The sequence below is a fragment of the Bos indicus genome, chromosome 14 (assembly GCF_029378745.1).
Source record: "Bos indicus isolate NIAB-ARS_2022 breed Sahiwal x Tharparkar chromosome 14, NIAB-ARS_B.indTharparkar_mat_pri_1.0, whole genome shotgun sequence".
NCBI lineage: Eukaryota > Metazoa > Chordata > Mammalia > Artiodactyla > Bovidae > Bos > Bos indicus.
Genome location: NC_091773.1, coordinates 12,757,374 through 12,774,097, shown reverse-complemented (window position 1 = coordinate 12,774,097; position 16,724 = coordinate 12,757,374). Strand labels below are relative to the sequence as shown.

The following is a 16,724-nucleotide window of genomic DNA, read 5'->3' as shown; positions in this document are numbered from 1 at the left end:
TGGAAGGAGGGGGAAGAGACGTGGAAAAGTTTACTTATAACGCCCTTGGATGAGGGACCGGGGCTGGGATAGAGCCTCTGTATAATGCAGAATAGTAAATCCCTAGGGGATATGCATTATATGTTAAATATAGATTCATTGAGGGAGTGAACAAATCATGTGTCGTGTTGGGCAAAATTCTAGGTCGACGTGAACATGAAAGGTATACAGATGTACGTGGATTCTATTATACATACACACTTACTATGGTATTCAGAAAAAAATTTAAGAGTCAGTGAGCTAGGAAATCAATGCCTGAAATTCGGCCAATTTTTAATTGGCTCAAGACACTGCCAGTCCCCCTCCACCCCAAGAAACGGAAGTAATACTTGGCTCCTCTCCTTAGATGAGAATCGATGCATTGTGTGTGTGTGTGTGTGTGTGTGTGTGTGTGTGTGTGTGATTTCGAGTCCAATGATAAAGAGAAAAGCAGACCCAGAAAGGAAGTCAACGTCCGGTTTGTCCAAGCAGGAAAGAGTTAACGGTTTTCCTTACCGGGGACTCTGCCGACTCCCCAGGCAGGATCCGCCGGCTCGCCCCCTTCCCTCTTCTGGGGAGTCTGGTCCCGCGGCTCGCGCCCCCCTCCCCCGGGCTGTATCCTCCCGTCTAGCGCCTTTCATTTTTCCCCAAACCTGGGAGCCCAAGAGTGGTGCAAACCGGCGCCACGGGGCGCAAAGAGGATTCGTCTCTTTTCTGAAACCTGGCTGCGGAATTGGGAACTCCGAGAGAGAGGCGCGGGGGTGGGATGGGGGTGTAGACGGACGGGGGTGGTCCCCCGCGGCGCGCACCCGCGGGCGCGCTCCTCCCTTACTCCAGCTCCGGAACCCGCAGAAAGATCTCAGGGATTAGCGCGTACCGCGGGGAGGCTGGGGGAGAGGAACGCTGGCCCCCGCGGAGATACGTGTAGGTCTGCGCGGGCAGGGCCAGGAGTGGGGGCCCTCTGAGACTTTGGCAGCAATCGGGGGATTCATTGTGGGTGGAAGGTGCCCAGTCGAGAAAGCTGCGCACACCCAGAATGCATAACACCCCCAACAAATGCAATGGGTGTTTATTCACAACGCGCTCTCCAAGTATACGTGGCAGCGCGTTGCTGAATTATTTTAGTAATTCCAGGCACCATTTTTCTTCCGTATACCTCTGATCAGGTATCCCATCGACACTTAAAAAACTCCCCGGCAAACACACACTCAGAGCGCGCGCCCATCAATACCCCTTCTTTCCTCCTCGCTTCGCAGGAGTTATTTTCCAAAGGCTGCCCCTTCCCCGGCCTTAGGGAGGCGCCCTTCCACCCGGACGTGCATGGCGCAGCCGTGGGTACACGGTGTATTCTCAGCGTCGAGGGATCAGCGGTTCTGCCCCAGATGATTTAAGAACACAGGACAAGTATGCGGTTTGTCCAACACAGCGCTGCTCCAGAGGAACCAAGCAGCGCAGAGAGACGGTTTGAGCGGGAGCAAAAGAAAATGGTAGGCGAGCGCAGTTAATTCATGCGGCGCTCTGACCGTGTTTACACCCGAGAGCTCGACGCAATGGAGTGCCAGGCTCAAAGAGCTGAATCTCCTCCCCTCCTCACCAGCGCCCCTCCCGGGTTCCTAAAGCAGAGAGCGGGGGAGACAGAAAAAAGATCCTCTCTGGTGAGTCCCCGCCCACCAGCCCTTTATAGGCGAGGGTCTCCGCTGCGGAGGACCCCCCGGCTGCGCATCTCGCGGCTACCGCTGCGGCTGGCTCGCCGCGGCCGCCGCCTGGCTCCACCACTGCCTGGAAGGGCAGGGCTACTCTGAGGCTTGGCGGGAAAAAGAACAGAGGGGAGGGGCCGTACCTTCTCGGTATAAAAGCCAGTTTTCTGGGCTTTATCTGACTCGCTGTAGTAATTCCAGCGAGAGGCAGAGGGAGCGTGCGGGCGGGCCCTCCAGGGTGGAAGAGCCGAGCTAGCCTAGCGAGCGGAGTCGCGCTCCGGGCGCCCGGGGAAGGGAGATCCGGAGTCAAAGGGGGGCTTCTGCGCCTTCAGCCCGGCCGGCCCCCACCCCACCCACCCCGCGGACCCCTGCTAGCGGTCCGCCACCCGCGCCGCATTCGCGAAACTTTGCCCACTGGAACTTACAACATCCGAGCGACACCAAGCCTCCCCGGACGCAGAGAAGCTCTTCTGCCTTTTTGGGGAGACACTTTCCCCCGCCGCTGCCCACGACCCGCGCCTCTGAAAGGCGCTCCTCGCCGTTTTTTGGACGCTAGATTTCCTTCGGATAGTGGAAATACGGGTGAGCACCCGGACCTATTGGCCTTTTTCATTTATTTTTGCTACCTCCTTAACGCCGCGATGAGCAGAACGCCCGAATCGAGTGTCTTTTCTCCCATTCCTGCGCTATTGACACTTTTCTCAGAGTAGTTGTGGCTGGTCGGGTTGGAGTGGAGAGGAACCAGAACTGGGTCGGGGTACAGTGACTTGTCAAGATGGGAAGAGAGAGGAAGGCAGAGGGAAACCGGGGGTGCGTTTTCTGAAAGTAGCCTTTAGAGGTTTTTCCTCGCCTTAGATGGACGCTGACCCCGGCCGGGTGGACATTCATGCTTTATTGCATTAATTGCTTTTTTGCCTTTTGTCGGGAAGAAGAAGGGTATGCTTCGCGGTTGGCAGAAAACCCTTTACATCCTGAACTCCTTGGAGTAAGAATTACACATTGCATATGTGAGCGAAGAAAGCTCCGCAGCCGCTGACTTTTCCCTGTCTGGAAAAGGGCATTTAAATTTCGGCTTACTGCATTTCTGACAGCCGGAGACAGACACTGCGGCGCGTCCCACCGCCGATCCCCTCGGCGTCTTCAACGCTCCCGGCTCCTTTTAGAAGTTGGCCTTTGGCTTTTTTTTTTTTTTTTTTTTTTTAAGGATAATAAAATTAAAGATTTTGGTCTACAGAGAGGTTAGGATTCGGTGTTGGGAAGGCGCGGGGACGGGGAAAAGGAAGGTGGGGCAAAGATGTGTCCGAGTCTCCTGGAATTATTGACTCGGGGTCGGAGGGAATGAGGGCAAAATCTCTGCACCCAGCCTTGGCTCCCCGGCCGCCTCCGGGGTCCCCGCGCGGGTGTCCCTGCGCCCCCTGAGATGCGGAGGACGGCCAGGAGCGGGGCTCCGGGCTTTTCGAGAACAGCTGCTACCCTCGGCGGGTGAGGGGGAAGACGCCAGGCTCCGGGCGCAGAATCGTAGCAGGGTTTCTGGCGCAGTTGGGTCGCCGTATTGAGTGTTGAAGGGAGACGTCTCTGTTATTATTTAACACTCTCCTTTTATTTATGGGGGGGGGGGGGGGCTGGTTGGAGAAGGGCTAAGGCTCAAAGCTGAGCTAGCCACCCCAGCCGGAGAGAGAAGGAAAGCCCGCAAAGGAAGGAAGGGGGGCGCGCTGGGGGTAGGGATGCGGGAGGCGGAGAAGGGAGGCTGGGAGGGGCGGCGGCGCCGGCAGGGGAAGCAGCGAGACGAGGGCGCGCGAGTGGGAACGGGCGCGGCGCTAGGGACCCGGGAGCGGGAGGGGGCTGAGCGCAACCGCTCCAGCCATGGCGCCTCTCGCCGCCTCCTTCAGGTGGCGCAAAACTTTGCGCCTCGGCGTTTGGCAGATCCTATTCTCCACCGCCGCCGCTGCCACCGCCGCCGCCGCCTCCCCCGGCCTGTGACGGAGGCCAAAGCTGATTTCGATTGCTCGGCGGTGGCGGGGCAGACTCCCGGGCTTCGCGCTCCAGGCTCCCCGCCGGGGAGCAGAAAAGCCCCGCGGCGCTGAGGAGCTGGTTCGCCAAGTGTGTGTCTGAGATAGTAGAGGGTCACTAAGAGCGGGCTAAAAGGGTGCCTTTTTTGTCCGTTCCCCACCTCCCATCAGCCCCATTTAGGGATAGCGCTGGAAGGGGAGTGGTTCTGGATTGTGGCGCGCGGTGCGCGCTGCGTGGGGTTTCAGCACCATCCAAGACCCCTTTAACTCAAGACTTGCCCCGTCTTTGTGTGCCCCCTCCGGCAGGCTTGCAGCGATGCCCCTCAACGTCAGCTTCGCCAACAAGAACTATGACCTCGACTACGATTCGGTGCAGCCTTATTTCTACTGCGACGAGGAGGAGAACTTCTACCACCAGCAGCAGCAGAGCGAACTGCAGCCGCCGGCGCCCAGCGAGGATATCTGGAAGAAATTCGAGCTGCTGCCCACCCCGCCCCTGTCCCCTAGCCGCCGCTCCGGGCTCTGCTCGCCGTCGTACGTCGCGGTCGCCTCCTTCTCGCCCAGGGGAGACGACGACGGCGGCGGCGGCAGCTTCTCCTCAGCGGACCAGTTGGAGATGGTGACCGAGCTGCTAGGAGGCGACATGGTGAACCAGAGCTTCATCTGCGACCCCGACGATGAGACCCTCATCAAAAACATCATCATCCAGGACTGTATGTGGAGCGGCTTCTCGGCCGCCGCCAAGCTCGTCTCGGAGAAGCTGGCCTCTTACCAGGCTGCGCGCAAAGACGGCGGCAGCCCGAGCCCCGCCCGCGGGCACGGCGGCTGCTCCACCTCCAGCTTGTACCTGCAGGACCTGAGCGCCGCCGCCTCCGAATGCATCGACCCCTCGGTGGTCTTCCCCTACCCGCTCAACGACAGCAGCTCGCCCAAGCCCTGCGCTTCCCCGGACTCCACCGCCTTTTCTCCGTCCTCTGACTCTCTGCTCTCCTCTGCTGAGTCCTCCCCGCGGGCCAGTCCCGAGCCCCTGGCGCTCCATGAGGAGACCCCACCCACGACCAGTAGCGACTCTGGTAAGCTGGGACCCTCCAGGCGCGTCAGAGGGGTCGGCTGGCTGTCTTTCCTATTCTCATTGGCTGCCAACTCAAGGGGCCACACTTCAGTTGCCCCCATTCCCCGCCCCCCGCCCCCAGCCTTTTCCCCCTTATATTTGGAAAAGAAATGGAAAGTCTGGAAGGATCTGGGAGCTCACCATCCCTGAAACACTGAGCCTTAGTGTTCTTCCCACTCCTTCCCCTAAGATAGCCCTAGTGGCCAGTCCTCTCCTTTCCCTTCCCTCCCCTTAGGAATTTCTTTTGGGTTTTTAAATCTTCTAGCTTATCTAGCAACTCAATCCGCTCCCTCTTACCCCTCTTAAGCATTTTAATTGCCCTGGAAGGGGGCGGGGCGAGTCGTCGTCGTGGAGTTAAGAGAGGATTGATCTCTCCGAAAGTGAATGAATTACCTCCCTCCTCCCTTCAGAGTTGTTGGGATCTAATGGACTACAGATCAACAAAAATGAAGAGAGTCAGTGTACAGAGACCGGGCAGCCTCCCTCCTGAGCGCCGGGAGCTAGTGAAAAGTGCCTTAAAAGTGTATGGACTGAGTTGGGATCTTTGCACCTCTTTTGAACACTTAAAAGCCAGACCTTTCCAAAATTGGACTTCGTTTTTTCCTTCCCCCACCTTCTAGGACTTTTGGCAAAGCTGCAAGACTTTTTTTTTTTTTTTCTTTTTGCACTTCCAGTAAGATAGGGGGTTGCTAAAGTTATACCAAAGATTCGCAGCTATCATTTGCAACACCTGAAGGGTTCTTGGTAAAGATAAAGTCCCTTGCAAATAGGAGGTGCTTGGGAATGTGCTTTGTCTGGGTGTGTCCAGGGCCTCATTAAGTCTTAGGTAAGAATTGGCATCAATGCTGTATCCTGGTAAATTGTAATTTTCTTGTCTGTGCCATAAACCCAGCTGTCATTTTCCTCCCTGAGACTCTGTCTTCTTGAGAAGAAAAGCAGAGATGATTGGCTACCTGTCTGGGAATAACTTTGTGCCAGGGTCCTTTTTATTTTTTTAGCCACACCCAATGGCATGTGGGATGCTTAGTTCCCCAACCAGGGATCAAAACTTGCCCCCTGTGTTGGAAGCATGGAGTCTTAACCACTGGACTGGCAGGGACGTCCTCCGGGTCCTCTCTTACCTAATAATCCTTTGTATTGGCATAGCATTAATTTCATCTGGTCACTGATTGCTTTAAGGAAACCGTTGTTAACTGGGTGATTTTTTCTTTCTTTCTTAAAGAGGAAGAACAAGAGGATGAGGAAGAAATTGATGTTGTTTCTGTGGAAAAGAGGCAGCCCCCTGCCAAAAGGTCAGAATCGGGGTCACCCTCTGCCGGCAGCCACAGCAAACCTCCTCACAGCCCGTTAGTCCTAAAGAGATGCCACGTGTCTACCCATCAGCACAATTACGCAGCGCCCCCCTCCACTAGGAAGGACTATCCCGCCGCCAAGAGGGCTAAGTTGGACAGTGGCAGGGTCCTGAAACAGATCAGCAACAACCGCAAATGTGCCAGCCCGAGGTCTTCGGACACGGAGGAGAATGACAAGAGGCGGACACACAACGTTTTGGAGCGCCAGAGGAGAAACGAGCTGAAACGCAGCTTTTTTGCTCTTCGTGACCAGATCCCAGAGTTGGAGAACAATGAAAAAGCCCCCAAGGTAGTTATCCTTAAAAAAGCCACAGCGTACATCCTGTCGGTCCAAGCAGAGCAGCAAAAGCTCAAGTCAGAAATAGACGTGTTGCAGAAGAGGCGAGAACAGTTGAAACTCAAACTTGAACAGATACGGAACTCTTGCGCCTAAATTGACCTATTGGAGGGAGGAACTGGACTCCCTCAGGAAATTCTCATTTGTTACTAAGGGAAAGTGAGGAAAAAGGTTCCCTCTGTCAACTCTTTACATAGGAACGTCTTTCATATGCATGAACAACCTCACAACCTTGGCTGGATCTTTAAGACTGAAAGATTTAGCCATACTATAAACTGCCTCAACTTTGGGCATAAAAGAACTTTTTTTTTTATGCTTACCATTTTTTTTTTCCTTTAACAGATTTGTATTTAAGAATTGTTTTTAAAAACTCCTGAATTTCACCCAATTTTCCTTTGTAAATATAGCCATTAAATGTAAATAACTTTAATAAAATTTATAGTAGGTATTCCTACTATAATATAGGTATAATTTTTTTATTTAAGTACATTTTCCTTTTTAAAGTTGATTTTTTTTCTATTGTTTTTAGAAAAAATAAAATATCTTCAAATATATAATTGAGCCAAATCTTAAGTTGTGTTTTGTTTCTTTCTCTTTTTTCCCCCCTCATTCCCTTTTCATCAATTGCAAATTAACAGTATTTGGCCCTTAAGGGAAATGAGCTTACAAGGATAGGAAAAGAAGTCATTTAAGAAAGGGTGAGGGCTTTTCTTTGTTCTGATGGGTCTGGGGACTTAAGGTCTTTAAGTTCTCAGGGTTATAAGATGCTTCCTGGAGATCTGTGATAAGGGCCAGAGTTGATACTTCAAAGAATGAAAGGGCAATAGGCTATTGAGAAGGTTAGAGGTAGGTAAAAGGGATGCTAGAAGTTAAAGATAACAGTTATGAATACAAAGGAAGGTGAGGACTGGGGATTTGGAAGAAGATGAAGGAAAAACTCAGTTTGGAGGTTCCATGCCATTCCCCAGCTCCATTGGAACCTGGGGTTCTGCCCATTGAAACAGTCAATGGCAAAAGAGTAGGAACTGACTTTTGCTGCTAACCTGCAGTAGCAGGCACTCTGGGAGACAAGTTATTAACCCTATTTTACAAAAAGGGGAATATAGAAGCTCAGAGTGGTTATAGAACTTCTCCACAGCTACACAGTAAAAGGCTGAGTCCAAGTCCCGTATTTATTGAAAAGCACTCCACACTTGGCTATCATGCTTGAGTTCTTCCTGTGTTGGCAGTACTGAGATCAAGGATGCTTTGGGGTTGGGGCCTGATGGGCTGACACAAGAAATAACCATATTTAGGTTTCAGGCATTTTTCTAAGCATTCTCCTTCTCGTAACTACCCCCAGCAGCTGTATGAAGAAGGTACTGTTGATTTCTCCATGATAAGGAAACTCATCCATGTGCCTAAGGTGCACTGATAAATGAAGAACAGAAGCAGGATTCCAAGGCAGGCTTAACCTGTGCTAATCCACCTCTCAAACAAGCCAATAGCATTAAACTGGCCGGTCTCAAGGACCTGAGGTTTCAGCACTTAGACCTGATGGAACCTCAGTTCTTCTTTTCTCCTTTTATTTTGTATTTGTTTGTATTTTGTTGTTCCTTGCTTAGTTTTTCCTTTCACAAAAAGAAACTCACAGCTCATTCACGCCTGTTGTTGTTCAGTCACTAAGTCCTGTCTGACTCTTTGTGACTCTATAAACTGCAGCAGGCCAGGCTTCCCTGTCCTTCTCCATCTCCTGGAGTTTGCTCAAAGTCATGTTCATTGAGCCAGTGATGCCATCCATTCACTCCTACCTTAGTCATTTGTTAAATGAGTCTCACCAGTTGCTCCTGGAAAGCAGCCAGTATGGAAATGCTACTGTCCAGATCATAAAACATACTTGGTCTTCATCATGTGAGTCATTATTATTTTGGAAATGACAAACTCCCCTTCCTTTCAACCCCTTTCACACAGGGACACGCATGATACATGCTCATCACTAGAACGTGAAAGGCATTTTTGAATGTAGATTTTAGGCTTCCCTAGTGGCTCAGAATGGTAGGGGTAAAGAATCTGTGATGAAAGAGACCTGAGTTCGATCCCTGAGTTGGGAAGATCCCCTGGAGGAGGGAATGGCAACCCACTCCAATATTCTTGCCTGGAGAATTCCACGGACAGAGGAGCCTGGCAAGCCCCAATTACTGACTAACATATATATACACACGTTATTAATTATGAACCTTTGAAAACCCCACAGTCCAAACCAGAAACTAGAACATTGACGACATAGGTGAATGGAAGTTACTATCACTGTTATAATTATATCATTGTCTCAGCATCAGAGTAGATCTTCAGATCCCTGTACTTACTTGGGAATTTAAATCTACCATGACCCATAAATCGACAAATAATTACTGTCTTTGGCTTTGACCTCTAAAATAATTTGTTCAAGTCCTTAATGTCTTTTTCCTTGAGGCTTTATTCTGGATCTTAAGTCCTACCCTAATAGCTTCAAGCTGTCACAGCCTACATCCTAAATTCAAAGGAAGATACTATCCACAGAGGTGGAGTAGTTCAAAGTGTTAGAGAAGCAGAGGCAAACTTACAGCATTCACTCTCTGCCCCTTTGTGGCTGGAGTACAGCCCTGGAGTGAGTCACTGGGGAACACGGAAGGTGTTAGTTTAAATCACTGAGTCTGGACAAGCCTGTGGAATAGGAGAGAGTGTTTCTCACTAGAAAAACAACTCCCCGTTCCAAATGATCAGGAAACAACTTTTGGGATGCAGACCTTGGCTGTGGAGAAGAAAGGGAACCATTCCAAATACATATCAGGCTCCCCCACCTCCTTAGGCTTGTGAAGCCAGGGAACATTCTGAAAACAGACTAGATGCCAACTTCTTTCCAGAAAATCAGGCTGACCCTGACCCTCAATAAATTGGTCCTCCTAGCCAATCCAGAGCATCCCCAGGGTTTATGCTGTTGTGTAATCTTATTTTGTAGGTAACAATGATCAAGAACTGGAGAAGGAGGGATGGACCTTATGATTCGGTCAGGAATATACAAGAAGGAATAAGTTAATATTAACTATACCTTTAACCCAGGATGCTGTCCAGGAATTAATGCCTTCCCCAGGGGATTCCTGGAGTGGTTTTGCTTAGGGATGGAATGTATAAAGAGGAACAAAGTGTTATTTTATGCTGCCATTTGGATAGAGATCCACATTATAAAAACAATCAATCAAGCTTTTAAATGCACAGTTTTCACAATCTCAGCCTCAGAACTGGGTACTTACAGCTAGGATGTGTAAGTAGAGTTCTCTGCTGGTCTTTAAGACAAAGTTTGGGAAAGAGAACAAAATAATCATGTTAGGGTTTTGTTTTGTTTTGTTTTGTTTTTTGTGTTTGGTGTGGCTTGGTTGCAATAGCCCATGAGAATTTGTTAGTGTACACGCTGAGGGCCTCTGAAACATTTCTTCCCAACAATGCATAAACTTTAGGTTAGAAGAGGCTGAAAGGTGTCCCCTGAGACTATAAATGCATTTGTAGCTTTACAAAAGGATCCTCTTTTAAGATATAAACCTTTTGTTGTTGTCCTTTAGTTGTTCAGTCATGTCCAACTCTTTGTGACCCCACGGACTGCAGCACACCAGGCTCCCCTGTCCTTTACTATCTCCCAGAGCTTGCTCCAACTTATGTCCATTGAGTCGGTGATGCCATCCCACCGTCTTATTCTCTGTTGCCCCCTTCTCCTTCTCCTTCTCCTTCTGCCTTCAATCTTTTCCAGCATCAGGGTCTTTTTCAATGAATCGTCTCTTCGAATCAGGTGGCCAAAGTATTGGAGCTTCCTATTCAGCATCAGTCCTTCCAGTGAATATATATTACATGCCAGTTTCAAAGAAGGAGGTAGACACAGCTAACAGAATGAGAACAGGTACCTGTTTGGAAAAAAAGAAAAACTACAAAGACTCTACCACCCACCACAAAAGCTGTAGCAATAATGTTTCTCTAGTCTAGATCCTTCCAGGGTGAAACTAGACTAATTCTATTTATTTATTTTTATTTTCATCACTCTAGAGATTAATTCCAAATGTAAAAGAAATACCTAAGAATGCTCATTTTGCCAAACTGGTTTGAAGTGACTCAAAATGACTCTGAGTTGATTTCTCATTTTGTTTTAAATCTTGTTTCTTTCAATATTAGTCTACACTAAATTCTTTAGGAAGACACAGTGGAGGGGATGTTAATGGTGTGTAGACCTTCTGAGGCTAAAGGAATGTGCTTTGTTTTTACACAATGCCTGGGAGCAGCTCAACAGCAATCCCCAACACTTTCTTCCTTTGTCAGCCCATCAGCCCATCCTGGGATAAAACAGGCCAGTGCAGTCAGGGGTGTCTCCGGACTAGGGAATGGGAGAACTCAGGGAGAGAGGATTAACCTTCTTTACACACCTCCTATCTACTTCTATCTCTCGGCCCCTCCCAGCAGCCCACCTAGAGAGTAATTTTTTAATGCGATGACACTGCAGTTTAGACAAGTTCTCCCAAAGTCACATAAGCAGCCAACAATAAAAAGAAAACAACCACAACAGTAGTCAGTCTACTGTGAATTTTATATACAGTTTTCTTAGTTCACCACCCCCCAAGCAATGCGTAGAAGATAAATTAAATTGCTAATCCCTAATTTACATATAAAGAGATTGAAAACTTCTAGAGATTAAGTAATTTGCCTGCATTCACAGAGCTGGCAAAATGGTGAGAGCAAGATGAATTGTTGTTTGTCCATAAATATTTACTGAGCACCTACTAGGGGCCCACAGTGTGCTGGGGGTGTGAAGAGATGCTGAGATAAATGAGACAGATTAGGTCCTAGCCCTGAGTCACCTATGGACTAGTGGAGAACGAAGGAACTGAAGACAATTTGACTCTAAGTTATTTCACACTTCCAAAGTGTGCTATGTGGCAGGAAGGGGTTCAAGCTCTGGGAGCTGCTGAAGACCATCCCAGGCCCCCAGGGTAAATGGAATCTGGGAAAGAACCCAGGAAATGCTGTAAGGGAAACAAAGGAGAAAACACTTATTACTTAGGAGGGAGAAGGCTCTAGGTGGAGGGCCTTCTATCAGAAGTATCAGAGACAGCAAGAGGGGAAGCAGGATGTACAGAGAATGGTTCCATGGAATTTAGCAACATGGAGGCATCTTCTTGACCACACCTCATCCACCCAAGATCCGTTCTCTTCTTCATTCCTTTCATTCAATCCTTCACTTAAAACAGCAGCCTAATCATTCTTCCAGCATCCTCAGTTCAGTTCAGTTCACTCAGTTGAGTCCGACTCTTTGTGACCCCATGGACTGCAGCATGCCAGGCTTCCGTGTCCATCACCAACTCCCAGAGCTTGCTCAAACTCATGTCCATCAAGTCGGTGATGCCATCCAACCATCTTATCCTCTGTTGTCCCCTTCTCCTCCTGCCTTCCAATCTTTCCAGCATCCTGGCTTCCCATAATACCTTCTCCAAGAATTCTCCAAGTTTGATTCCTGGACCATCAATACTAACATAGCCTGTGAATTTGTGACAAATTCGAACACATTGTCCCCTGAATTGGAATTTCAGGAAATGGCTCCCAAGCTTGGGTTTTAATAAGCTGCTGCAGGGCTTGAAAAAGTTGAGAACCACTCACTGTTTTCTCCATCACTGCCACTCCCAGGATCTGTCTAAATCACAAATGTAATTATGCCCTTCCCTTGCCTTCCACATATGAAGTCCAAGGTCCTCCACGTGCTGGCTTCCACTGACTCAAAAATCTCATCACTCTGGTTTTCCAATATCCTATGAGCTTTTTCAGATATTTTGTCCCCTCTGCTTAAAAACTTTTGACCCATATTCTATCTGTCCATCAACACAACACCCACAAGCCCGGCACGCTCTTATTCATCTTTCATGGCTTACCTCCTAATGCTCTAAGGCCATGAGACAAGGTTCCCTAGGAGACCAGGATTGTCTGCCCAAACACTCTCCACTCTTCATAAAATCTCTTGTCTTGCCTTGAGGAATGGAATCACATCAGTCCTGTTCAGCAGTGAATCTTCATCAGTGACAACATAAATGCCTGACACTGAACAATGACTCAACAATTCCTCGGTGAATGGCTGAATGCGGTGCCATTTTCCTGGTGGTGTGGGCTTTGACAGTGAGTAGAAAGCAAAGTACAGAGTACAAAATACCACAACTTTTTCAAGAAGCTAGCTCTGAAGATAAGGGAAGAGATGAATTTGCATTTGGTTGATTTTCCATCCTAAAGGAGATCTGTCCTGGGTGTTCACTGGAAGGACTGATGTTGAAGCTGAAACTCCAGTACTTTGGCCACCTGATGCAAAGAGCTGACTCATTTGAAAAGACCCTGATGCTGGGAAAGATTGAGGGCAGGATGAGAAGGGGGTGACAGAGGATGAGATGGTTGGATGGTATCACCGCCTCAATGGACACGGATTTGGGTGGACTCCAGGAGTTGGTGACGGAAAGGGAGGCCTGGAGTGCTGCGGTTCATGGGGTCACAAAGAGTCGGACACAACTGAGTGACTGAACTGAATTGATTTGCTTGATTGGATCTCAATTTTATCTTATTAAAGATAAGTGAAGTCGCTCAGTCATGTCCGACTCTTTGTGACCCCATGGACTGTAGCCTACCAGGCTTCTCCATCCATGGGGTTTTCCAGGCAAGAGTACTGGAGTGGGTTGCATTTCCTTCTCCAGGGGATCTTTCCAACCTAGGGATCGAACCTGGGTCTCCTGCATTGTAGGCAGATGCTTTACCATCTGAGCCACCAAACTTCCTTATTAAAGATAAAGAGATTATTAGTTTGTAGGCTGATGGGATGAAGGGCAGAAGTGAAGATACAGGAGAAAAGGGGTAATGTATCTAAATGTAAGCATCTTGAGGGCAGCTTCCATCTTTGTCGCCTGGTGCCAAGCATGTTGCCTGGAACCCTAAAGGGGAAGATAAGGATTAGGTGGACTAGGTGAGAGGGGCATGCCTTCTTGAACAACACCCACAAGTCACACCCCTTCAGTGTGACTCTTCCCAGTCATGACGTCAAAGACCAGGCCAAGTCTCTTCTTCTAGGCTCACAGGACATGTTCATCCATATAGAAATAACCTGTTTAATTCTCTTTGTCCCTTGCTAGACTCTAAACTCCTTGTGGACACATACATGACTTTTTCCATCACTGTATCCCATAGGGCAGACGTAGTATCTAGCATATAAGATTGTGCTGATGGAATGAATGAGTGTGTCGACAAATGAATGAATGAATGAACCTATTTGCATATACTTTCAGTTTCTAAACCCTGGAGTTGCCCATCTTTTTTACCCCATTCAATCCAATGCTCTGTGCTCAGTTCCTGCCGAACCTATTCCCTGCTATAATGTCTACCTAATTCATTCCAAAGAGCAGAAGCCTCAGCAACAGCTTCTCTGAGTCTCAGTCAGAATCTAGGTTGCAAGCAACAGAAACTCAACTTTAGCTTGTAGACATGGACAGTGGGGGGAATGTATATAATTAGTTTTTGTAACTGAAAAAGGCCAAGGCTGACTGAATCTAGGGGCTCAAACAGACAGTGGCCTCAGGATTCTTTCCATACTTCCATCTCAGTCAGGATCTGCCCTCCTGGGGCAAATGGGTACCAGCAACTATAAGCTAACATAGGCTCATCAAAGAAAGCATGTCCCTCTTTCCCTGATTGTTCTTCTGGGGTCACTTGCCCACCCTGAGGTTTGGCTCCCAACCCTCCTCCTTGGGTACAGTTGGGGCCCTGAGTGTGACTAACAGCCTCCCGTCCAGCAAGGGAAATACAATTAATTCCTGAAGCACAAAGATGGACACACAGAAAGAAGAGCCATTCCCAAGATTGACTCACTGGGTAACAGTGATGCTAAGCCCCTCAGAATTGCTTGGAAGAGGCCAGATGTTTTAAAAACCTGACTCAATCTCAAAATCATCTGAGGATCTTTTTATAAAAGGTCCGCCTCAGAGCTACTAAACCTTGTCCAGAGGGTGGAGACAGGAACCCCATTTTTTCTTTTTTTTAAAGTTCCACAAGTGATGGGGATGAAGAAACGAGTTTGAGAACTAACAGCCATCATGAACAAAGGCATCTGGCGGCAGGAATCCCACAGACTTCAGTTTCAGTCCAGTTGTATCACCAGCTGGCCGTGTGATCCAGGGCAGAGGACATCACTACTCTGAGTCTGCCTTTCCCAATTTGAAGGGAGAAGAAAGTAAAGAGGAGGCTGGGGGTATGTGGGAACCATACCTCTCTGCCAGGACGGTCAAGAGAATTAAATGGGATTGTATATGGGAAACGGCCCAGCAGGGCTCAGTAAAGGAGCGTTCCCTCTCCCACTTCGCCCCCTCTCCCCCTCCATTTCTAACACATTAGCAAGTCCTTCAGACGCTCCCTCCTTACCTCCGCTCGGCTCTGATCCCACGTTTCACTGATGACAGCCACCCCATCTTTCTGCCCACCACCTTGTGCCTGTCTCCACAGTAGCGGCTCCCTGACTCTAACATGGTCTCCTCAAAGCAACAGGAGTGGTCTTCTTCAAAAGGTGACCGATCTGGGACTTCCCTGGTCATTGGGGTTAAAGAATTCGTCTTGTAACGCAAGGGAAGTGGGTTCCCTCCCTGGTCAGGGAGCTAAGATTTCACTTGCCGCAGAGCAACCCAGCCAATGTGCCTCAGCTGCTGAGCTAGAGCGTCACAACTAGAGAGCCCATGTGCCCTAAGGAAAGATCCCGAAACAAAGACCCAACACAGCGAAATTATTAATTTAAAGAAGACGACTGACCAGATCCCTCCCTGACAGATGAGAATTCAGGAGTCCTCCTTACTCTGGCTATAAAAGTATAAATATCTTTGTACCTCTTCCTAACCTGCCCCAGCTTACCTGTCCAGCCTGCTGCCGTATCACCCCTTACAACTTTATTGAGGCAATTTACATTTTTCTTTTTCTGAACTGCCAGGCACATTCCCTCCTCTGGATCTCAGTTCCTTGACCTGCCTGGTGCTCCTCACACACTTCCGTGTCTCATTTTGAATGTCACCTCTTCAGGGAAGCCCCTCAGATTGCTGCTTCCTCAGTTCTCTTTTCTACACCTTTGCAACTAATAAGAGCTAAGCACCATGACACCCTTCTCATTCCGCAGGTCGTTTGCCTGTCTTATGGCTCAACATCCTCATGAGATGAAAACACTTACTTCCTCATCACACACTTCAGGGTCCTGAGTTTCGAGTCATTGGATGGCTTTCTCAGGGTCGTAGAGCTAGGCAGTGTCAAAGGAGCGGTTCAGCCTAGGTCCCCTGATCCCGCATCACTAGGCTTCCCTACTTCCTGCTGTTTCCTATCGAAGAGACCCCCCTCAAATCGCCCAGGTGCTCCTCTGGCCTCCTCAATGGAGTTGGAGCTGCTTGCTGATGTGCCTTGATATCTCCAGTGCTAGGCACTGACTGGGCACATAGAAGGTACTCAGTTAATGTTGCAAAACAAATGCAACCGATGAGCTTCATGGCCAGAAAAAGGCAATAGGTTGATGCTTAAAGGAATTTGTTCTTGCAGTGCTCTTTGAGGGACACATGACATAGAGCTGGAGGTAATGTAATCTTAGCCTTGGCTTTCTAGAAGAACCCACCAGAGAAGACATAATCTTCCCAGAGCCTTCTACTCATTTTTGGCTGATTTGGTTCAAGTCTTTCAAAATAAAGGCTTTGTTTCCTTGCCTTATCTGAATCCAGGATAATCTTCTAAACTAAGGACATCTGGAGAAGGCAAGGGCACCTCACTCCAGTACTCTTGCCTGGAAAATCTCATGGACGGGGAAGCCTGGTAGGCTGCAGTCCATGGGGTTGCTAAGAGTTGGACACGACTGAGCAACTTCACTTTCACTTTTCACTTTCATGCATTGGAGAAGGAAATGGCAACCCACTCCAGTGTTCTTGCCTGGAGAATCCCAGGGACGGGGGAGCCTGGTGGGCTGCCGTCTATGGGGTCACACAGAGTTGGACACGACTGATGCAACTTAGCAGCAGGGACATCTTACCACTGGGATGGATCTTCCAAACTGGCTCAGTGCCAAGGCCATGCCAGGTCTGATCCCCACCCCCAAACCGCCCCCATCAACAAATATTTATTGTATTACCACTACATACAAAGTAGGTACCAGTGTGGAAG

At 48.9% G+C, this 16,724-nt stretch overlaps 1 protein-coding gene across 3 annotated transcripts; it reads left to right on the top strand.

Moving 5' to 3' along the window:
- Window positions 1-1,408: 1,408 nt before the first annotated feature.
- MYC (MYC proto-oncogene, bHLH transcription factor) lies at window positions 1,409-7,085 on the top strand. Of its 3 annotated transcripts, none has more exons than XM_019973985.2 (3): window positions 1,409-1,673; window positions 4,031-4,797; window positions 6,058-7,085. In XM_019973985.2, the coding sequence occupies exons 2-3, from the start codon at window positions 4,041-4,043 to the stop codon at window positions 6,618-6,620; spliced, it is 1,320 nt and encodes a 439-aa protein (XP_019829544.1). In that variant the 5' UTR covers window positions 1,409-1,673; window positions 4,031-4,040; the 3' UTR covers window positions 6,621-7,085. The 3 variants fall into 3 exon arrangements, with proteins under 3 accessions (XP_019829544.1, XP_019829543.1, XP_019829545.1); XM_019973984.2 differs by lacking the exon at window positions 1,409-1,673 and adding an exon at window positions 1,763-2,297; XM_019973986.2 differs by lacking the exon at window positions 1,409-1,673 and adding an exon at window positions 3,668-3,815.
- The last annotated feature ends 9,639 nt before the right edge of the window (window positions 7,086-16,724 follow it).

Coding starts and splice junctions, on each gene's coding strand:
- MYC (XM_019973985.2), top strand. CDS start 4,041: ATGCCCCTCAACGTCAGCTTCGCCAACAAGAACTATGACCTCGACTAC. Junction 4,798..6,057: donor CACGACCAGTAGCGACTCTG/GTAAGCTGGGAC, acceptor TCTTTCTTAAAG/AGGAAGAACAAGAGGATGAG.